Source organism: Panthera uncia, chromosome C2 (genome assembly GCF_023721935.1).
Source record: "Panthera uncia isolate 11264 chromosome C2, Puncia_PCG_1.0, whole genome shotgun sequence".
NCBI lineage: Eukaryota > Metazoa > Chordata > Mammalia > Carnivora > Felidae > Panthera > Panthera uncia.
In genome coordinates, this window is record NC_064810.1 from 41,532,675 (window position 1) to 41,557,780 (window position 25,106).

At 35.3% G+C, this 25,106-nt stretch overlaps 1 protein-coding gene across 1 annotated transcript in view; it reads right to left on the minus strand.

Annotated features, from left to right (window-relative positions):
- The window catches only part of PROS1 (protein S), a 69,032-nt gene that overhangs the window by 30,763 nt on the left and 13,163 nt on the right, over positions 1-25,106 (minus strand). Inside the window, exons 2-6 of the mRNA XM_049628032.1 lie at positions 15,988-16,145; positions 13,232-13,256; positions 4,881-4,967; positions 2,014-2,136; positions 1,783-1,914 (exon numbers count right to left, since the gene is read on the minus strand). Coding sequence (XP_049483989.1) covers positions 1,783-1,914; positions 2,014-2,136; positions 4,881-4,967; positions 13,232-13,256; positions 15,988-16,145 — 525 coding nt within the window. The remainder of the gene's footprint in view (positions 1-1,782; positions 1,915-2,013; positions 2,137-4,880; positions 4,968-13,231; positions 13,257-15,987; positions 16,146-25,106) is intronic.

A 25,106-nucleotide genomic window follows, 5' to 3' on the forward strand; every position in this document is an offset into this window, starting at 1 on the left:
GGTTCGAGCCCCGCATCAGACTCTGCGCTTGGAGCCTGCTTTGGATTCTGTGCCTACTTCTCTCTCTATCCCTCTCCCACCTCATGCTCCGTCTCTGTCTCTCTCTCTCTCTCTCTCTCTCTCTCTCTCTCTCTCTCTCAAAAAAAAACAAACATTAAAAAAAACAGATTAATAAGAAAAAAATATTTGAAAAAAAGACTGCGTAAATGAAGTATACCAGAACACATGTTCTGGTCATCTGGGACATTCTGTGTGTGAGAACTTCTTGTAATAATTTGTATACATGTGTATTAACTCAATGGATAAGAATTAAATACCTTTTAATTAAAAATATAAGTTACAACTTCTTTAGAAGAACAGACCATTCAAGTACTAAGATGCAGAAGTATAAATGGGTATTATTTGCTTATAGAATGCATATGGTTCCTGCATTATGATGGCTTTCTATAATGTGTCCTAAGAATACTGGTATTCTAAATTTCTAACCTCAAACAGACCTTCAAATAGGCAGATGAGAAAGATGTATAGTCACAAATTGGGACAATGGTTCAGGAATAATTGTTAATGAATGCAGTTCACTTTAGAGTCATTTAACTGCACTTTAAATAATATAGTAAATTATACTAAACATTATAGTACGATGAGGGACAGATCATCTCTTGAATAGGAATTCAATCTGGGGATTTCCCAAAGCAGATATGAATAAAGTTGAACAAGGATACTTTATGTTTTAACTTACTAAATTTTCAACCTCACAGCAAAAAGAAGAGGAATAGGAGGAAGGAGGAAGGAAGAAGGAAGGAAGGAAGGAAGGAAGGAAGGAAGGAAAAATGGAAGGAAGAATGGAAGGAAGGAAGGAGGGAAGGAAGGAGGCATGGGAGGGAGGAAGGAAGGAAAGGGAAAATTGCTCCCAATTTCTAAAGGCAAAATTTAACTCCAGACTGGGAGATTTCATTTTTAGTCATCCACACACCTAGCACAAATATTTGAATATTTACCTATGGCAGATAAAGGAGTCAAATAGAAAGGACAACAGGCAGAAAGAAAAAGTAAAAATTGAAGGGAAACATAAAGACAAAGAAAAACAAAAGAAATACACTAGTAAAATGACTTACTGAAATAACCTGACAGGAATTTTTTTTAATCTGAAGGAAAAAAATTGTTATGACCAAAGATGAGATCTTAAATGTATAAAGAGAAAGAAAACAAGTTCTTCATCTTTCCCAAAACTGCAACAGGAGATAAGGTGCAAGAGGAAAGGTTTATACTGGATATGCAAAAGGTATTTCTAACAAGGAAATACGACCTACAGTGGAAGAGGTTATGAAGGATTGGATTATGGTGCACTACTTTGTATAGATGGTATATACTTTGTATAGATGTTTACCTTATTGGAATAAAGGGCATAATATTATAGTGTCTGACAAAAGATACCAACAATGGTTTTGCAAAGACTCTAGTAAGCAAGGATTTGCACTGAGACTTCACGTTATCACCATTTGATGAAATTCTTTATTCAAACGTGCACAGGCACACACACACACACACACATACACACAGTAAGAAAACAATAAAATAGTAATAAAATACAATAAGAAAACACTGAAAAATTCTATAAATAACAAAATATGAGTATAAACATTAACCTAAAAGGCAGTCCCCTAGTATCATAAGGCTTCAAGGTGGATAATAACGTATATATATTAGAAGCACTTAGAACCAGACAGTTCCAAGCATTTTCGGGGGGAAATTCCTGTAGCGGAACTTTGCTCTCACACTTACCTTTACAGTCCTTCTTATTTGAAAGCATAACAAAACCACTTTTACAGGAACAGTGGTAACTTCCAGGTGTATTATCACATATCTGACTGCAACCGCCATTCACATTTGAGGGATCTTTGCATTCATTTATATCTAAGAAGGGAAGAACGGATTGTTTTCAAAGAGATAAAGCCTTTGGAGAACTTCCCAGGAGGTCAATCCGGACGAGCCAGGCGGGTTTACCATACGTACCATGTTCACACTTGTCTCCTTGCCAACCTGATTTACAAACGCAAGTGAATGTAGCTTGGCCATCTTTGCAGCTCATATATCCATCTTCATTGCATGGTAGAGGACTACACTGGTCTGGAATGGCTGAAGGAGATAGACAACTATTTAATTTTACCACGTGCCATGGTAAAAAAAGAATGATATGCCCTTTAATAGAAATCCTGTGCACGAAGCCTGTAATCAATACCAAAAAAAATTACAACCCCTTCCTTCAAGTGACACTTTTTCATAGAAAAGTGAGTCCATATTTATTTTTTATTTTTTTTAACGTTTTTATTTATTTTTGAGACAGAGAGAGACAGAGCATGAATGGGGGAGGGTCAGAGAGAGGGAGACACAGAATCCTTAGCAGGGTCCAGGCCCTGAGCTGTCAGCACAGAGCTCGACGCGGGGCTCGAACTCACGGACCGCGAGATCATGACCTGAGCCGAAGTGGACGCTCAACCGACTGAGCCACCCAGGCGCCCCTATTTTTTCTTCTATGATTGTTTGCCTTGTTTTCCAAACTCCACATATGAATGAAGTCACATGGTATCTGTCTTTCTCTGACTGACCTACCTCACTCAGCATAATACCCTTCAGCTCTATTCACGTTTCTGCAAATGGCAAGATTTCATTCTTTTTCAAAGAGAGGCAGACCATGAAGCCGCCTTTTGACTATAGAGAACAGGCTGATGGTTGCCAGAAGGGAGATGGGTGGGGGGATGGGTTGAATGGGTGATGGGAATTGGAGTTACGATTGTGATAAGCGCAGGGTGTTGTATGTAGGTATTAAGTCACTATATTGCTCACCTAAAACTAATATTGCTTTTATGTTGGCTAACTGAAATTTAAATAAAACATTAAAAGAAAAAGGAAAAAAAGAAAGAAAACACATAACTTCCTGAAAAAAAAAAAAACTGATTCTACTAAACAAACCTTTATAATTATTTTGCAAAAGGGAACTACTTCTTTATTTGCAAATATAGACAGTACTTAACTGTAATTTGATATTTTTCATATAAATTATTTTATTTGATCCTTAAAATGCTTCAGTGAGGTGTGCAGAACAAATAAAACTACTCAGTATCAACAGAAAATGAATTTGGGACTTCCAATTTGGCTAAGAAGAAGTAACATGGACTAGATTTATCTTCCTGCTCAAAATACATAAAACAGTGGTTTCCAGACAGTGGACAACAGGTAGCAGAGTATTGGTGATGCCCAGGGGAAGGCTATTTTCTTCATAAAATGTTATAGCACCTTATCACGATCTTAAATGATATGCCCATTTGCTTCTTTACTAATTTGTGGTCTCTCTCCCTCCACTAGACACTGCAATGGTCCCTTGGTTCCTGTACATTTCCACATCTGTTTCTCAAGCCTCCCCAGTTAACTCTGCAAGTTCCTTCCATCCTTCTAACACATTTCCCTTTGCTTAAGTTAGCTAAGGAATTTTCTGTGACTTGCAAAAAAAAAAAAAAGTTTTAAACCTAACCAAAACCTAATTACCCAATTTTTCAACAAACATCCTCATAAAATCATCAAGTTTTTTGAAAAGTAGTAATAAAATAGGTATTAGTTACAATGATAGAAAACAAGCTAATTAGCAAGTTATCAAATTATTTTCATATATTTTGGTAAATTAAAAATAAATAAAGTATGGACGCCTGGGTATCTCAGTCGGTTAAGTGTCTGACTTCAGCTCAGGTCATGATCTCACAGTTTGTGAGTTTGAGCCCCACCTCTGGCTCTGTACTGACAGCTCAGAGCCTGCAGCCTGCTTTGGATTCTGTGTCTCCCTCTCTCTCTGCCCCTCCCATGCTTATGCTCTACTTCTGTCTCTTAACAATAAATAAACATTAAAAAAAATTTTTTTTAATTAAATAAATAAATACATACATACATACATACACACATACATAAAGTAGGGGTGCCTAGGTGGCTCAGTCGATTAAGCGTCCTACTTAGGCTCAGGTCATGATCTCACAGTACATGAGTTTGAGCCCCACATCAGCCCCACACTACCAGCTTGGAGCTTGACTGGGATTCTCTCTCTCTGCCCCTCCCCCACTAGGGTTTTTTCTCTCTCTCTCTCTCTCTCTGCCACTCCCCCACTCACACTTTCTCAAAAAATAAACTTTAAAATAAATAAATAAAGTATGAATTAAATATGTTTGTTCAGCAAACTGTTTTACCTGTGTAATTAAAACCAACTTAAAATTAGAGAAAATGCAGATAAATGAATATTTAGATAATGCCGATGCTATATGTACAATGTTCACTAGATAAACATCCCAATTTACACCTTGCAATTTCACCTTTGTCTCTTTGACTCTCAATTGGGAAAATGGGTAATGAGAGACAAATAATCTACCAGAATTATCACTAGGCCCTATGCGAACTTTAGGGGGAGAAGGCTAATTTGATATTCAAACAGTTTTCACATTTATGTTACTGATGCCAAAAGTTAGAAGAATAAACATGGCTCCACTTTGACCTATCAATCAACCGTAACATTTGGTCATACTACATGATTATGCAACAACATCCAAAATAAAACTGTTTGGGAATAAAATTCTGAAGTCAATGACCTAAAGCTTAGTAAACAAGGAACACTGTTCAATTTAAACCTTAGGTGGAATATTTATTTTGAGTAAAAGAGCAGCATATGCATTTGAAAAAACACTTTTCCAAATGATGTCAAAAATATCTCTTTGCTGGGCATAACAAGTCTTGTAGGGCTCATTCGTTGATTTTAAACATCAGTTATATTTACATGGTGTATTTACTTGCAGATTTTTATTTTGTTTTGCTTTGTTACTCAAATGGACGACAGCGGTGCTTACCAGTGACACAGCTCCTTAGATCAGGGTAGGCATCGGTTGACTGACGTGCAGCAGTGAACAATCCAGCTCGGAAAGAGCCAAGACAATCTGGAAACACAAATGTAATCTTAGAGTAGATACATTTACCTCATCTGAAATCATGGTGGAAGTAGAAATTATCCAAAGTGATAGAATATTTATGTTCCTGTGGATTTATAGGATTCAGCATTCAAAACGTGAGCCCTAAATGTTTCCATCCACCTTTTTGAAAAATTAAATATCTATAAGCAAGATGACAATACATACAGATGACAATAAGGAAAGACAGGTTTATGGAAGCTTCTTCTCAGAGAAGAACCTTAAAGCAAGAAGTGAAACGATCTTAGGTTAACAAAAAAATTTATTCGCAAATAAGTCTATGTTCTTTATTCCGCAGCAGAGACCTAAAGTTACCCTCAAATCTGTAGATCAGAGCCTGGTTTAAAAGCATCTATAATTAAATCAATAGACTAACTTAGTATTTCTGGTCACTGTAGGCAACTTCTACTTCTCCTAGTGTTGCATATAGATTAATATAATAATATTTGTATAATGCCTCAGTATTACAAAGTAGGTTTACTTCATTCATGTTATTCCTCACTACAACTCTGGGGAATTAGAGCAATCTGGCAGCAATAACAGCTGAAATAACAGAAAAAATACTTATATACTTAAAAAATAAAATAAAATACTTATATACTTTAAATTAACTAGGAGTCATTTAGTTTCAACAACATAACATTTCTTAATAGTCCCTCAAGACAACATTATATAAATATATATGTATGTATATATACACGTATGTATCTTACTTCATTGTACAGCTAACCACAACTTACTAAAAAAGTGGTATTTTTATTATCTTTTGCTGACTAACAACCCCCAAAATCAGAAGCTTAAATAACAACTCCATTTTAGATTAAATTTTAGGTCAAATATTTAGAAAGAGTTTGGTTGGGCTGTTTGTCCCTGCTGCACATAAGAGTCAGCCAGGGTGGCTAGGATCCGAAGATCCACTTCCCAGATGGTTTTTCACTCACATGGCTGACAGCTCAGGCTCCTTGGCATTTCTCTCTATACACATGTCATGTTTCAGGGCTTCTCACTGTGGTTGGGTTTCTCTTAGCAGGCTGGTCCTAAAGTGGTACTTCTTTCGTGGTAGCTAACTTCCAAGAGGAAAAAAGCAGAAACTGCCAGGCCAATGAAAGAGGCATTTTGTCACCTTTGCCACAGTCTACTGATCAAAGCAATCCCAGGGGTCATCCAAAGTCAGGGGGTAAGGGGGTACTATATTTTTATGAACACTTCATGCTGCTGCATAGAAGTTATTGTTTCTAATTTATTGCTTGTTAAACATTACTCCATGGCAAGCAACGACCATTTTTATAATCCCCTCTACCAATAAAAGATACTCAGGTTGCCCCCAACATCCCACCTCCACAGGTGCACTGTGATGGACATCTTCATATGTGTCTCATTAGTATATGCATAAGAAATAGATACCTGGGGGTTCCAGAATTGTGAGATCATTAGATAGGCAGGTACTTTGTGACTCTCTAGAGGTGCATTCCCACCAGAGAGCATAAGGATTTCTATATCTTGGCTGTCTAATTTTTGCCAGAATAGGTAATAAAGTGACATCGCATATTGTTTTTCTGATTTCTAGTGAGATGCAGAATACCGTTATGTCATCTAAAAAACTTTTGAGGGGCACCTGGGTGGCTCAGTTGGTTAAGCCTCCAGCTTCGGCTCAGGTCATGATCTCACAGTTTGTGGGTTTGAGCTCCGAGTCGGGCTCTATGCTGACAGCTCAGAGCCTGAAGCCTGCTCTGCATTCTGTGTGTGTGTGTCTCTCTCTACCCCTTTCCTGCTCATTTTCTTTCTTTCTCTCTCTCTCTCTCTCAAAAATAAACAAGCGTTAAAAAATTTAATAAAGAAATAAAAAATTTTTGAGTTTCCTCCTCCGAAAATTTTCATTACTTACTAACCATTTTTCTATTGGCAGTTATTTATTGTTCATGTGGGTTTGCAGAAATTTAAACATTTATAAATATCATCTCTCATTCTGTTATCTGTCTCTTAAACTTTTACGTCTCTTTTAAGAGAAGTTCCTAACTTTGTTGTAATCAAATTTACCAAATACTTTGCCTTATGGTTTGTGAATTTGCAGGTGTTTTTCCATGCTGTTGATTACAAAGATATTCTACTGTGTTATTTCTTTAATTTCATGGTTTGTCTTTAACATTTTTGTCTTTATTCCACCTAGAATACACCATTACATTTGGTGGTACTTAGGAACCCAGATTTATATTTCTGGTTAGAGTTAGCCATTCTCCCCCACACCATCTTCTCAACAACCCACAGTGATTGGTGGTGTCCTCTTTATCAGATATTAGGTTGGCATATATACATGGGTCTCTGAACTCTCTAGGTTGATTAGTCTACATGTTCTGACAATATTATATGGTTTTCTTTATAGCTTTGAATTAATATTTGATGAGGTACTTCCTCCTTTTATATTTTTAAAGGTTTATATAGACATAGGTGAACTTTTATTCCCTGATTTAAATGCTAAAGTGAACTTACTGAATTCCTTTAAAAAATCTGAAATTCTAAATGGGATTGCTTTGAATATATAGATCAATTTGCAGTTAACTGATCTCTCTTTAGCATTACTCAATTCAAGACCATGAAATATCTTTCCATGATTTCAGTTCATCCTCTATATCCTTAATTCACGTTTAAAATTTTTTCTATAGAGATCTTACAGAATTTGCAGCTATAGAAAAGGTATCATCTTTTCATTTTCTAGTGGACTACTGTTTGTGTAAGAACTACTACTGATTTTTATAGGCTAGTCTTAGAGCTATCTAAAAATCTCCTATGTGTTCTAATATATTGTCTACGGATCATTTTTATTTCTAGGCGTATCATTGTATCAGTTATAATTAATGCTAGGTATATACTTTGCCCATGAGCTATACAATTCCTATTTCTTTTTCTTTCCGTATTTCATTGGCTATAACTTCCGGTACTTCTCTTCTTGTCCTCAACCATAGACTATATCTAAACTTTACCCAGTAAGTATAATTACTGCAGATTTTGAGTTTTTCCTTCCTTCTTTCTTCCTTTTTTCCCATCCTCTTTTTCTTTCTTTCCTTCTTTTTTTCTCTCCAGTTGTGTGTATATCATTAAAGTGACCATACATGGCAATTTTTCCAGAACAGTCCTAGTACTGGGTAGTACTGGTCCTGGACAAAAGTATCAAAATTTGTAAATTATATGGTTATTCTGTATAACCTTCACCAAGTTCAGAAAGTTCCCTTAAAATTATAGTTTGCAAAAAGGTTTTATAATTAAGCTCTGAATTTTATCAACTGCTTTTTCTGTATGAACTCAAGTAATAATATACTATTTACATGGATAATTACATTGATAGATTTTCTGATGTTAAACCACTCTTAAATTTCTGGAATAAACCTAATTTATTATGATATACTCTCTTTGATACATTTTAGATAGATTGGATATCATATTATTTTCTTGTGTTGTTCTTACCTGATTTTGACTTTTTTAAATTTTTATTTAATTTTGAAAGAGAGAGACAGAGCATGAGTGGGGGAGGGGCAGAGAGCGAGGGAGACAGAATCCGAAGCAGTCTCCAGGCTCCCAGCTGTCAGCAGAGTCCAGTGTGGGGCTTGAACCCACAAACTATGAGATCTTGACCTGAGCCAAAGATCATGACCTGAGACGCTTAATCGACTGAGCCACCCAGGCACCCCTTACCTGATTTTGGAATCAAGATTATACCAGCCTTTCTGAATAAGCTCACAGCATAGAATCTTATTCTCTCTTCTAGGGCAATTTTATAAGAGAAAATTTAACTTTTTTTTTTTTTTTAATTTGGAAGAAGTCATCTCTAAAACATCTAGATCTAGGAGATCCAGAAGAGGGCTTTGGTTGAGGTTTTACTTTTTCACTAGTTATTTATAACCAAGTTATCTATATCTTCATGTAAAATTATAGATGTTTCCTACTTTTCTAGGAATGTATCCATTTTATCAAGTTTTCAAATATATTTGGGTATAGCTGTTTGTATTATTTTGTGATTATATTTTATTTTATGATACTCTTTATTTTACCATTATAAATTCAATCAATGTTGGACTTCTAGTATTTCTTCTTTTTATCCTACACCTTCTATTTTGGCATTTCCTCTTTCCTTCTTTTTCTTTTTCCTTAATTATTCTTGCTAAAGATCAGGCTAACTTAATAACCTTTGCACCAAATGCAATTTTGCTTTTGTGAATGTTCTCTTTTGTTTTGTTTTCCTTTTAACTTATTTCCATGTCTATTTTTGTTATTATTTTTTGCTATTCAGTTTCAAATTTAAGAATTTTTCTTGATTTGTATGTTTAGGTCATTTTGTAAATTCTCCAATGTGTTTTTTCACTGCTGCTTCAGAGGTCACCACCCAGTCCCCACACACGCTAGGTAAATCCAGACTTCAGCTTACCCATGGATTCCTCACATTTCTTGTTGTTTTTCATTTTATGTTGTTATCATTAGGGCCTGGAATGCCAATGTTTCTCCTGAGATGATTTTAAGAGAAGGAGTCAGCAGTTTGGGCTAGTTCGCCAACTTGGCAAGAACTAAATAACTAAAACTTATTTCTAACGTTTATATTTAGGCTCAGAATTAGCATTTTTCCAAAAATTTTCTCTCCCATTAATAAAATCATCCATTCTATCAGGTGATATTTTAAAGGCTCATATAAATGGTAGAGTTATTTATTCTATTTTCTAAGGAAAGAACACAACTCAAAAACTTATGTTTGTATAATGAAGCCCCAGAGTATTTCTGACCAAATTCTATGTTTCCAGTGCAGCACATAGGATATGTGGATAAACTGAACCACTTTCTAAGTCTCTGAATCTCTAAATCTAAACACTGCCCACTGTGTCAGTATTAGTGGTCTAATTTCTTAGGTGTCCTTATCTTGCTGCAAGTTTTCTGAATGAGCTATGATAATTAGTAAAATTATGTTAGATTTACCAAGGACAGGATTACAAAGTTTTTGTTTGTTTGTTTGTTTGTTTCCAATTAGGGCCATTGGCCTCTAGAATGCACATAATCAAATGACAGAAAGGTTTAAGTTAGGTAGAGCATTTCTTTTCTGTTTTCAGCAGTGGGATTCATTGCATATGCCTATATACATAAGTAAAGACCCAAATATAAAATATGAATCAAAAAATAAAACATAATAAAAAGTATATATTTTTTATATTATGAGTTGGTTAAATAATAATACTTTACATTTCAAGACAGTTCCGTGCAGTAAAAAACCTATCTGCATACATATACTTATTTGTTATTCCCAATAGGTCCAAAGTTAGAAAATATAATTATGGTGTACATTTAAATGCAGAACCTGAAAAGCTAAATAACTTGCTTAACCTGACACAGTAGAAATTTTTAGACCTAGGAGTAGAGCCCACATCTTGTGTTTTCATTTTTTTTTCCTTTGTTTGCACTTGTTTTTTCTACCAAGCTGCCACATAAGATAAGCAAAGAGAAGAAAAAGTTGAGTCGAGCCAGAAAAGAGGAAGTTGAGAAGCATAAAAGGAGAAAAAAAGCAAAGTATTTTATTAAAGGCACTTCCCCAGAATACATAATACTGTATTAAAATGTTATTTATCTTCATCCAAATATACTCTGTGATCAAAGGTCTGTGCTTCTAGAGTACTGATATCTACAGAAACACAGCTTCATTACATAAACCTAAGAAACAAGAATTAATACTATTTTTTAAGCTTTTAATTTTTCACAGTCAAATATTATATTTTGTTTTTAAATAAAATATGTAAATTCCTACCTAAAATTGAGTAGCTGAAGCAGGCTTGATATTCTAATTTTTCTCCATTTTAACAGTATAAACACTTAGTTTTTGTTTTAGAAAGTGAGTAACTTTACATGTGTAACTTTACAAAAGAAGAGAGCTTTTTCATGGATGTGTATCTATACCCCATTGCTCTTTAAGATACGGCAGCTAAAGATTTTAGAGAATCTTGCTGCATTTTCACATCTATAGACATGAGTAATATTAGTACACAGTTTTTATAGTGTCCTCTTTCCAAATTTGAAGGAAACTGTTTAAGTTTGTTATCAGCAGCTAGAAAAGGGAAGGAAAAAAAGAAAATGGAATAGAGGGGAAGTCAGGGAAGAAAACTAAAAAGGACTAGCATAACATATTCCTCTATGTACTTTCAAAACATCATCTCATGTTATTTCTTGCTAGCAACGTATTGGTAAATTGCTGTTATCCATCTGACCACTGAGAAAACTCGGGCTCCTTGAGGTAAAGTAATTTTAAGATCTTGCAGTAGATACGTATTAGATTGGAAATTATAGAAAGAAATTATAATAAGTCAGCTGGAAAACACCCCGCAGCCCACAGAACATGGGTTCAAATGGGTCATGCCATGAAGATCTAAGAGATACCACTGAACTGATGTCTTACAACTGTTAACACAGGTAAAATGAGATGGAGTATATTGCAGTTAAGTCTCCTTGGCTCAGGATATGCCACATAAGTAAGAATTCAGACCGTCGTGGATACAAAACATGTAAGAGTAACCACTTCAGGAATTATGAAAAAGGGCACGTGGTTCTAAAAGGGTGTTCTACCCAGTAGTCTTGGGCTCTTCTCTTGCTAATTGTCCTGAAGGGAAAATATAAGAACATACCATCATTTCAGTATAAATTTTCCTAGGAAAAGGGGAAAGGTATAAATCTAAAGACCATCTAAAGATGGTCTCTGAAACTTCAGAAACAAAACAAAAGCAAACAAAAAGTAAAGCCCTAAACTATAATGAAACCGTCTAACTTCAAGAGAAATGCATTTAACAGAAAGAGTTATTTGCAACATTATATTAATAACTCTAAGCTGCATAGTTATTAATGCATATAAGATCACATTTCTACTATTCTTTCTCCAAGGAAGATTTTTCATTTCTGCAGTGCTTGAACCCTCAAATTGGCTTGGATTAGAGCTGGGTGGAAAGAGGTACAAATGGTGAATATTCTGAGCCTAAAGGAGGAGGGAGAACATGCCTGTGTAGGTTGGACCTACAGAGAATTCCATCAGAAAAAGGGGATTTTTGCAGATTTGCAAATTATAGTCTACTTTTATTGTTTGGAAATATTGACAACTTTCCCAAGTAATATTAATATATCTCAACATTTGCTTAAAGCAAACTGGAGCCTTGTTATCTTTCATGTCTATTGAGTTGAAATCATCTAATCTATTTGGGTGTAGAAATACCACCTCCCTCCTTGAGAATCCAGAATGGTATCCAAAGGCAAAACATGGGTAAGGATACTTCAGGGAATGGTGAAATGATGTTTCAAAGAGAGATACTAGTAATGATTTCTATAACTATTTAAATTATGATGATTTCTGTCATAAGCTCTGGGGAGTATAGAGATCTTTCCTTTCATTAAGAGATAATCTATAAGCTCCAGTTACAAAGTAAACAAGTCCTAGAGTATAATGTATAGGATGGTGACTACAGTTAATAATATTTGAAAGTTGCTAAGAAAGTGGATCTTAAAAGTTCTAATCACAAGAAAAAAAATTTACTATGTGTGGTGATGGATGTTAACTAGACTTACTGGGTAATCATTTTGCAATATATACATACACATATTAAATATTATGTTGTATACCTGAAACTAATCCAACATTATATGTATGTATGTTAATGATGTATCAATTTTAAAAAGATAATCCAGGGTGTCTGGGTGGCTCAGTTGGTGAAGCGCCAACTTTGGCTCAGGTCATGATCTTGCGGTTCGTGAGTTCAAGCCCCACGTTGGGCTCTGTGCTGACAGCTCGGAGCCTGGAGCTTGCTTCGGATTCTGTGTCTCCCTCTCTCTCTCCCCCTCCCCCTCACACTCTGTCTCTCTCTCTCTCAAAATAAATAAACATTAAATAAAAATTTTTAAAAGGTAATCCATGAAAATTCACATGCTTATAAAGAATGTCCTGATATATAAATATAATGTATCAACAGCTCATAGACCTTTATAAGAAAGATGTGAGAATGAAAAAGGCTAAAAGTCAAAATGCCACATGGTAATTAAAGAACCATTTCAAATTTTTCTACATGTCTTTAAATAAAAGGACAGCAAAACTGAATATAAAATGAGATATTACTCCCAAGGCAAATTAAATTATATTGGATGGAATATATGGGTGGAAGATTGGACTTGATCAAATCGAACTTCCTTTCCATTTCTAAGATTATATGATTAAGATTCTTGGAACTTACCTAAGTATTTTGGATAAAAATAATCCTAGGAAGAAAGAAAAGAGAAAAATATATCTTAGCAAGCCTAAATTTCACTATACAGTTAAAACTCAATTTTATCATGTGTTTTGTATTAATGATGCAAATATATTACATATAAGTATCATTTCCATGTTACATTTTTGCTATAGTAAAATATAGCAAGAGTAGGTAACTAATAACATTAAGTCAATAAGATGCTTAGCTTAACTCAATATTGATCAATAAAATCATGTCACAAAAGCTTCTAATCTGAAAACAGGCTCTATTGAAGATGTTAAATATAACATATGCCCTCTATTTGTAACTCCTTTAATTTTTCCATAATGATCAGATACCCAGGTGACACATTTCATGTCATGCTGATGACACACACCAGATTTAATGCTGAATAACAGTGCCATAATTTGAAATTATTAAAGTGAACATTATCTTTTAGCATCTTCTGTACATGTAATCCCTTACTTACAAATTGGCTACGTACCAAAAGCTTGTCTGTAAATCGGTAATTTGGGCTAAGGAATGTACTTTACCAAATGGAGAAAAATGTTAAAAATGATTTCTGCAGGTAACATTTCTAGGCTGGTTCCCCAAAGCCATCTTAAGCCACAATATATCTAATATGTAACATTAGTAACACAAAAAACCAGTGCTTCAACAGAAAAACATACTCTAGTAAGGAACATACCTGGTCCAGTATAGAGTCAAAGTCTTCACTCTCGCCTCCTCTCACATATAAACCTACACAACACTTACCTACTAGTTTATAAGGATGGGATCTCCCACCAAGTGATTCCAACAGTGGTGTTTTCCTCTACAGAACAAAAGCCAAGAGGACAAGCAACGACGAATGGGTTCAAAGAGAGATGATGTGAGGGGAAAGGAAGATATTAGTGGCAGTGAAGAGGTAAGCAATAGGGTGGATTCTGGGAGTGCGGACTATTACAGCATGGACAGGGAGAGGCTGGGGTGGGATAGAAAATGAGAAGCAGTCACAAATGTTTTTTCCTTTCTCCCTTTTCTTCATTACTCTCTCTGTCATCTTTCGCTTTCATATATGAGGCCAATGTCAGAAAGTGGAGGAGAGAAAGCACATAAATGAGGTTCCCTTCTCCACTACTTTCCATCTTCTCCACTATGGTCTTCTACCTCACTCTCCATTTGCTATTCAGAGGCTAAGCTACCAGAACATATCTATGGTATTAGACATATGTACTCAAGTATTTATGGGCAATGTAATAATATGATATCTCAGGGATGCAGGCTTGCCTTAAGTAACCCAGCAAAACAAAACAAAAATTAGACTGGGTGGGGTAGAGAACAGGCAAAACAAGAATGGCTGATTGCCAATAATTGTTGAAGTCTAGGGAGGTATGCTATATATACCACATATATGTGTGTGTGTGTGTGTATATATATTATAGTATAGTATATAACAATATAGTATATAGTATAGTATATAAATACATACTATGGTATTTAAATTTCTATAATAAACAATATAATATTTTACACCCCACACAACAAGAGTACTGGTCTGCTATATTGTGTGAAATAAAATTTTGTTGCCTTGTCAATTGCTTACCCACACAAAACAACAAAACTGAGAGAGAAACGTGTTGACTTAATCCTGGAGAATATTACAAACGATTCCTTGGATATCTTGGGGGAAAAAATGTCTTTGAACCTGTTAGAATATGTAGAGGTAAAAGGATTAAAGAGGAACTGTGGAGAACACAAGCTGTTACTGTCTTGGACAAGTTCTCTAATATAGACAAATGTTCCTGTTCATCCTCTCTCATCTAGTGTCACGGTCCCAGAAGCCACTGCCAAGCTGAAGGAGGTACTTTGTATATGTCTTCTTCCTCATTTCATGTTGGTTACATAGTTGATCTCAGGAAAAGTATCTGAGGTAACCCTGAGAGGTATCTGATTTGAATTCTCACGGTCATCCTCATCCTAACTTTTAGAGGCACTGTTTATAATCCTGTTTTCCACAGGCATATTAGAAAACACCCTCCCCCAGGGAAACTGGGGGACTACAGATAAGGTCGAGGGCTCCATATTTCTGTATGATATTTAGTGGTCTTTATGATTAAATTCTTCTAGACTAACTTGGAAAAATGTAGACACTAAATATATATATTCTAACCCCAGGAATTACTAATCATATTAGGTGGGCTCAGGAAACATCCCAAGGATCTTTGTTAAAGATTCTACTCAGGGAATATAATACAGTCATGAATTCTTCGTTAAGTATTCACTGGGTACCAATTATGTACCAAACTCTGGATCAGAGGGCCTTGTTTTCTAAAGCCTGGTAAAAAATGCCAATGGAGAGATTTAATGAAGTATAGTGATAATGCAGTCACACACACACACACACACATACACACACCACACTTGAGACACCTTCTTCCCCATCTACCCAATACCACCAAATTCTGGTTGGGAGAAAGTATTTATAAACCATGAGGTCAAAACCATTGCTGACTCTGAAGTATAAGGAAATCATAGTTTGGTCAGAGCACATGGCTATGGCAGCAGTGTCTCCCTAACAAAGCCCACTTTCCTTTGAAGGTACTCCCTACTGAAATGTTTCAGTGGTTACACGTGGAAGGCGATAGACACAATTGACTTTGTAAAGGAACACAAGGGAACGCGGATTCAAGCTGGAAATGTTCCGTCTTTCACTGTATGGCTAGTATGCTAACTTATTAGCTTTCATGAATTCTTACCGTTTCCGGGTTATTTTCAAAGATCTCCCTGGCTTCTTCCTTATTGCACAGTTCTTCAATGCATTCTCTTTCCAGATTACCCTTTTTGGTTTCTTCAAACATAGAATTTGCACGGCGTTTCCTAATCAGGACTTGTGAAGCATGCTGCTTTGACAAAACTGAAGGAAAAAACAAGTTGGGCAGGGGGGGGAGTAAGTCTTTCATTTCTCCACTTAAAATATTTTATTAAACAGTGAGAATTAAAATCATTGTCTGATTGTGAATTGCATAACATTTAAACTCAGTATAGGTGAACTGAGAAGAAAAAATGCAGGTACATAAGCACTTTGGTTAACAATTCAAAGAGCGGGTTTGGTGTGCAAACTATAGCACTTGTAGAATGATCCACACAAATCATTCAAGTTCACACACAAGGTCAAACATACCAGACAATATTTAATGTTCACTTTATTATGACCATACTGGAAAAAGCATCATGCTGAAATGTCTATATCAAAAGTTACAACCACACATCTTTAAAGCTGGAGTAACAAACCTTCTCAATTTTAATGGAAAACCACATGATCTCTGTAAAGATAGAGAAATGCAGGAGTACGGTCTAATCAGCTATTTGAAAGATACCTGATGGGCTAAAACATTTGATTTATTCATACAAAGGAAAATAGAAATCTTTGAAACAAGGAAGACCTTGTACCAAGCACAAAATACAGAAGGCAAAGAGAAAAAATTTGGTAATATCAACTATATAACAAATTTTAAACAACTGAAAAACAACAACAAAAGTAATAAAACAAAGTTCAACATCAAGCGACAGACTAGAGGAAAATATTTCATGATATAGAATGGAAAAAAATTACACGTTATAGAATGTATAGACAACTTTTGCAAACTAAAACAATAACAACAGCATTAAGACAATGAATAATGAGAATGTGTGCTCATTCGGTGGCTCAGTCAGTTAAGTGTCCGACTTCGGCTCAGGTCATGAACTCACCATTTGTGAGTTCGAGCCCTGCACTGGGCTCTGTGCTGACAGCTCAGAGCCCGACGCAGGGCTCGAACTCACAGATGCGAGATCATGACCTGAGCCAAAGTCAGCCGCTTAACCAACTGAGCCACCCAGGCGCCCCTCAAAAATAAATATTAAAAAAAATTTTTTTAATGAAAATTGTCTGGGATGCCTAGGTGGCTCAGTTGGTTAAGTTCAGCTCAGGTCATGATCTCCCAGTTTGTGAGTTGGAGCCCCATGTCCTGCCTCAGATTCTGTGTCTCCCTCTCTCTGTTCCTCCACAGCTTGCTCTCTCTCTCAAAAATAAACATTAAAAAAATTAAAAATGAAAATTGTGGAATGCCACACCTATAGCATAACCTGATATATATATCAGCCATACTTGTAGATATGTAAGTATCATGTGGACAAATTCATAGAAAAGAGTTTGAGAAGACAAACTACTGATTGCAATTATATTTGAAAAAAAAAAAAGACAGTATGAAGCTTTGGTGTCATTGCTTTAGTATGTAAACAGAACATTGTTTTATAGTACAAATTTTTTAAACCAAAAATAAAATCTACAAATAATTTTTTAATCTTGATTTTAACCACAAATGGTTCTTTCATTAAGATAAGCAAGTAATATAAATAGATAATTTTGTTTTTTTCTTATTTATCTTATTACCTGGTAAATAAGGCACACACAACAGATGACAATAGAAGGAAGAAAAAAAGCAAAAGAACTAATTAATCAAAAATCTTTCAAGAGGGAAGGAAATAATGTTACTATTTCTCCTACTTGCCAAAACAGGTGTTTAAATGTGATGATTAAATAAATAAAGTGTCTGGGTTACATTTTTAGCTCTATGTTTTACCATTTTTATCAGTGTTCATTAAGATCAAGATTAAATCAAGGCTGTATGTGTCTAACAGATGGGTTTCTGTGAGCACATTACCTCCCAAGTGTGCTACTGACTGATAAATGGTAGTCCTATCCACAATGAAAGAGTCTGACATGGCCAATTATTTCATTTATTTGAAATAGTCTTAAGGATGCTACTTTATAATAAATATAGCAAAAACATGGCCCTTTTGAACTTCAAAGCAAATATGTAAGTTTTTCTGGGGAAAGCAAGAGCATCATTCTTTGAAAGATAAATACAGTGATTAAGTAACCAAAAAATCAAGGTCAAATGCACTTAGGAAACTAACCATAAACATCACTCTTTGGTATTTCTTCCTTATGGAATGTTAAGTTTTGGACTTTAGATCTTAATATTGGTATCTAAGAATATCTGGTCCCCTGCAAGGGACCCTGCTACAGGACACGGAATAGGTTTGATAACACAGACTATATTCACATTTGTGAAAGGGAAGGTTTTCAAGTGTCCAGAGAGAACTAAGGTAGACATTTAAAGGAATCCTTACATAAGTTTATAGAAGTAGAAGGAAACAAAAAAGCCTCCATTATTTCAGAGATGATGAAACTCACATAAAGAGCATGAAAGATAGTTACCCTAAGTTATAATAGCAAAATTAGGACTTAGATGCCAATGTCCAGACCTGTGACTATCCATTACCATTTGCTGCTTCTCAAAAAACAGAGGGTTCGTTTTCTCCATTGATTAGAGGAATACTAAAAAGGAAAGTTATTAACACCTCCGTCCTAAAGGATAATGAAGCTAACAATAAAAAACTAATTTTGTCTAGATTTGGATGTTTATGTTTTATTTCATCTAGGTTCAAACCAATAATGCTTTAAATTGTCATGGTACTTAATAATTTTCAATGTGTATGTTATTTCATTTTGATCCTCACATAAATAATGAAATAAACTAGAGTGTAGAATTATCATCCCCACTTTCCTTGAGTTACTTAAACTTAAGCTGAGAGAGGCTTCATGATTTAGCCCAAGGTCATAGAGTTAGGATGTGGTCTCATGGGACAGCGATTCAAATATACCCATCCTTCTAATAAAGTGCTCTTTCCTCTGTATATTCTGCCACTAAATGACCACAATGTACTTGATTTAAAAAAAAAAAAAAGAAATTATGTGACTGTGGCATGGACAAGTTTGATATCTTCAATAAGACATTTACTGCCCTTTAGAAAATAAACCCATCCATTTAACAAGTGTGCTTTCAAAGAAGTCTACTATTCCTTCTCAAAAAAATATAAACATGACATTACAGATCCGAATTAAAAAATACAGAACTATAGGATGAGAAAAATATGTGCGTTAGAAGTGCTTTAACCAGATGCCTCCGTCTATCCACCTAAAAGCATCCACCCTGCTGGACTGCTCCATTATTAAAAAGTTCCATTATTTATCAGAATAGTCATGGTATATAAGCATATGTATGCTGTTTTTAATGATCTCCTTCAATACTAATCACAACTGTTCTAAGTAGACAGTAATTGTCCCATTTTATACATGAACAAACTACAACTCAGGGAAGCTGAGTTCATCTCACCAAGTTCACACAGCTGATCACAGAGCCAAGCCTGCCTCCAAAACATGTTCTCCTTTTGCATTACTACACTGTGGCTAGTCATTTGTTTCACTTCTTTAGGTCAAGAAGTATTTCAAGTAAGCCTTTGTTAAAACTCAACTATGCTGCTTGAAATGTGTTACATTCAGATTCAAAATTTCAGGTTATTAGGTTCAGTTAAGAGTCTTTCAAGTTAGAAGAATGATGGAACTATTCACATTTTTAACTTATCTGAGTCCTCCCTTCTTCAAACAGTGTCCATAGCAGGTTCAACAACTACGTCAATAACAACCATTGTTCAAACATTAACTGGAATTCTTTCTTGACATTGCTTAACAGCCTTCAAATGTTCCTCTTTCTGTGGGGGCAAATCTTTGTTTTTTGAGCACAAAATTTGATGGTCTTATCTCCAAAAAAGTAATTTATTGTTATTGGTACTTCATCAAAGCACCTGTAATAAGGATAAGCGTTATCCTTATTAATAATTAAGCATTATTAATAATAAGTATTAGCATTGCCTCTGCTCACAGAATTTCCCAGTGTTCAATTCAGTTCTACCACGGTCACAGGGCGGTACTTTCCTCAGGCCCTTTTCCCACTTAAGTTTTCAAACTTGCTACCATCTGTTCGGGGGTGAGGACCACAGATCTGCAATTTGCCCAAAACTGATCAGTCAGATGTCAGTGAGGTTTCAGACAAGGGAGATGAAGAAGGTTCATGTTTTAGGAAAGTCCATCCTCTGAATCTTCTCCATTCTGTTCTCTTGTCCTTCGCAAAGCTGGTTCTCACATCCCTCCTTCCAAAAGCTCATCTCTTTTTTAGTTCTGCTTTCTGTCTCTCTTTTCCCCAGGATCTACTTATCTGGCATCCCAAGAATGAAAAACTACCCTAGAAAATGTGTCTGAGTTCTCTTGTAGAATTTGGGTTGGCAGAGTGTTTGAATCCTTGTTTCTGCTTCAGTCTGGGATGAAGCAGGGGAAAATTGCTTTCAATGTACAAATAGAACAACCAGACAATACTCTGAGATATAACTGTGCCTCATATGTGTCAACTGTTGAAATGGCATGTTTTCATTAGTCAAAGCCTGAGAAACATAGAACTGCATGTAATATAGAAAAACTGTTAGTTAATAATGATGGGAAAACATATGCCCAGATATTACCAATTGTATTTAAAATAATCACATGATAATCAAATGTAAAATGTTTCATTTTTTTCCATAAAGATTTCTCCCACAGAATATTTCTAATTGAGGAAAGATTTTAAAATATGAAGGTTGCAGGGACTATGAAAAACCAAAGATAGATTTTTTTTTTTTAAGGCAGGCTTCAAACCTAGCACAAAGCCCAACGTAAGGCTCAAACTCATGACCATGAAATCACGACCTGAGCTGAGATCAAGAGTCGGACGCTCAACTGACTGAGCCACCCAGGCACCCCCCACAAAGATAGATTTTTAATTAGGCATTTGTCAGCCTGTATAATTATTACCAATTTTCAGAGAAGCTTGGGCTAGCTTTCAGGAAGATATGCTATGTCTGTATGCATGGTACACTTCAATCTTTTTTTAAGTCAATTTTTTGAAGACAGCTATTACACTTACTTTTCTCTAAAGTTCTTACTTTTGTTTACAATGAGGACTATGCCGCTGAGCAACTGATTCTTCTCATATTTTTATGTTAAAGGTTAGAAACGTGTTAGAAAAAAGTTTTCTCTAAAGGTGAATTATCCATTCTTCAAGACGACTAAGCAATAAATAGGCTAGTAAGAAATACTTTAAAAGAGTATAAGGAATAGATCTGGATAAGAATTTAAATCTGGGAAACAAAAAAAGGAAATAATCTGTGAGTTACCTGTTGTACATATAAAGCTGAGTCCTGGAAACATCTGGATTAGAAGAGATGAAGGTTGGCTTTCATTTAGAAGTTGAAAAGCCACTGATGGCATTAAAAAAAAATGCGATCATCGACCCCCATTCTGGATGAGGAGGGAAACAATGCCTGAACTGTTTAGCCACAACTGGAGTGACATGGACCTTTCCTTACTCCAGGATTTAATTATGACTTTAATTTACAGTCCCTATTCTAGGGGGGGTGGGGATGGGGGAGAACAAATCAAACACTCTGCTATTGTTTACGCAAGGTTAAAACCTTTGATTGTAGCCATAGACAGAGAAAGTGGTACATTTCAGTTATTCCTTCCAAAACAACAAATACTTCTACCCAAAAGACAGCTTATTACCCAGAAAACAAAACAGAACAAAACACTACGTTAATCATTTCTTTCATTTGACTTGTTTGCTCTTGGTGAGTGATAAATTACGGTACTTCATTTGAAGGGACTCAAGAGTTCAGATTTTGGCAAGGTGTGGAGAAGAATTTTCTATAGTCCTCTCTTTTCTTCTCTTGACTACCACACTGCAGGCTATACTTCCTGAGGCTACAGCAGGAGGCCTCTTTTATGACGTGCACAAGATATTTCACGCAGTCAGCTCTCCTTGTCTTTTTTATCTCCTACACACTAGGACACCAAAACACCATCTGATTTTGACGTCATGTACCAAGAGGTTACAGCCCAGGAAAAGTTGTGTTTTTGTTCTATTTGACCTATTTGTTAGGATAGCATCAATTAATATTATTAGTTCACTGGCCTGTGTCTGTGTTTATGTTTGGAAAAGCAACAGGCAAACTGTTCCTGGACGTTTTTAAAGGCAACAATGAAAGAGTTGGCCTAATTCTGCACTATCCTACTTCCTGCAATATCTCCCAGATATGAAACAAGACTTAGAAAGACTCTAGATGCTTCTCCTTTGACTCCTAGGATATATTTTTCTTTAAGTGCTGATGTGAAAATGAGATTATTTGGAATATTGCTATAGTATTGAATAAATGCTTAGAATTCAATTTTTACATTTTTGCTAGCCCCTTGTTGACTTTCTAAAACGCTATAAGATACAGTCTAAATAACAATGGAATAACATAATTTCTTTTAAAAAAGGGAGAAAGCGATTGGGATAAGGAGTGGGAACAAGAAGGATAGTAAAACAAGTAATAAGGAAAGGTACACTTACCATACAGAAACTCAGGCTCACTTAAAAAAGTTAGCCACAAAATTAAAAAAAAACTACCTCTCTCATTCCATAATAACAAAAATAATAAATTAAGCAATTGTGTTCCACTTGACAAGGCATTATGGACTGAATGTTTGGTATTATGGTCTGAATGTTTATGTCCACCTCCCATCCCCTACGCCCTGAATTCATATGTTCAAGTAGAAATCCCCAGTGCAGCTGTATTTGGAAAAGGGGCCTCTAAGGAAATAATTAAGGTTAAATGAGGTCATGAGGGTGGGGCCCTAATACCATACGATTAGTGTCCTTATAAGAGGAAACATTAGCAAGCTTGCACACACACCCCCGGCCCCCCACCCCTTCTCTCTCCTTGCAAGCATGTGGGCCCTGAGGAAAGGCCATGTGAGAACACAGTGAGAAAACAAGGTCTGCAAGCCAGGAAGAGAGTCCTCACTAGAAACTAAAGTGGCCAAAACTTTCACCTTGGATTTTCCAGCCTCCAGAACTGTGAGAAAATATTTTCTCTTGTTTAAACCATGTAGTCTATGATATTTTTGTCAGAGTGGTCCAAGCAGACTAATTTATAAGGCAAGAAGGTTGGTGACTATTTCTAGATGCTCTTTAAAGACATAGAAAGTGGTGTTTATGGTTAGTGATGTTAAAGAGCATTTATCTGTTCTCTATCCAAGACAGCATTAAAATGACTGCAGGATATTTTAAAAAGGAAAAAAACAACAACAGTTGAGACAATGGGAAGGGTCTTTGGCAGATAAGAACTTTAACAAATTCTCCAGAAGCTGGAAAGCTGAGGAAAACCTGTTAATAAATAAGGGAGAGGAAGCCTTGACCCAAAATACACCCATAGAGATATAACAGAAGTAAGAATGCTCTTGCCTTTGGGAAATAAAAGCTCAGAAAGACTGTAATACAGCATTTAGTGGGAGAGTGGGAGAAAGGCAACTAGAAGCAGAAGATTAATTTGAAAGTCCAGCAATGACACAGCACTGGTTTCCCAGTACATCACAAAATACATGAAGCAGTACACTTAGAGTAGGCTCAATAAACATTAATTGTATAAATGAATCATGTAATGAGTGTATGTAGAGCTACCTGCTAACTCTCCCTTTAAAAAAAAGAAAGAAAGAAAAAAAAAAAAGACCAGCAGGAAGCCACACAACGGAGTCACCTAAAGCCTACCCAGTACTGTTGCTTAAATATGAAGAGACAACCAAGAATCCTCAGAAATATGGAGGAAAAAAATTAACAGCTACCAATAGCATGAAAAAGAAAACCAATATGAGAAAAAACAGGTAATTCAGAGAAGAGAACTTTAAAAAAACTTTTTTAAAGTCTAATGAATATCATCATAGTGACTTAAGAAGATAATGAATCCGTAAAAGGATGAAAGTAAAATCAAAGAAAAAAATACTTCAAGAAATTTACAATATGATTGCCAGTATAGAAGGTTTGAAAGAAAAAGTTAAAGAAATCTCCTGGAATATAGAGCAAAATTTTAAAGATATACAAACATGAGAGTCAAAGTCATGAAGGATCAATTCCGGAAGAGTTCTAGAAAGAAAACAGAGGCTATGGAGAGAGGAAATTATCATGTAAGTACAGGCAGAAAAATTTTTGGAGCTGATGAGAAATACTAATGTTCATATAAAGATGGTATTAAAGACACAAAAGATAACTTAAAAATGTATACTAAATATCCTAAAATAAATTGAGAGGATCTGGCATCCATAAAACAAAAGTAGGCTGCTATGAAAAGGGAGGAGAGAATTAAAATACGATTTTGAAATAAAAAAGTTAATGGATAAACTGAAAAACAGAATGGACTACTTTTCTCTCCCACCCCAAGAAAGTCACCCCCATTTATATCCCTATTGCACTGACAAAAATTTAAAAAGAAGTTCATGTCTAATGTTGGTAAAGATGAGAGGAATTAGGGACTCTTAAAATCTACTTTTAAAACCAAATTTCCAGGGAGAAATCTAACAATATATACCCAAAGCCTTTAGACATTCAGCTAACCATTCTATTTCTAGGAAATTAATCTGAGGAAATAAATATGGACAAATGTAAAGAAACACTTATGAATATGTTCATCACAGTATTATTGATACAAGCAAAACACTGGAAATAATGTAAATCTCCAAAGATACATTTTTGGTTAAATATATTATGATGAACATATATGAAAGAAAATTATAAATCAACTTTAAAGTGTGACAGAATTTATGGATATGAAAGCCATCATATCTTAATTTTATTTTTTTAATTAATTAATTTTTTAAAATTTACATCCAAGTTAGTTAGCATATAGTATAATAATGGTTTCAGGAATAGAATTTAGTGATTCATCACTTATACATAACACCCAGTGCTCATCTAACAAGTGTCCTCCTTAATGCCCTTTGCCCATTTAGCCCATCACCCTACCCCAAATCCCTCCAGCAACCCTCAGTTTGCTCTCTGTATTTAAGAGTCTCTTATGGTTGGTCCCCCTCCCTGTTTTTATATTATTTTTGATTCCCTTCCCTTATGTTCATCTGTTTTGTATC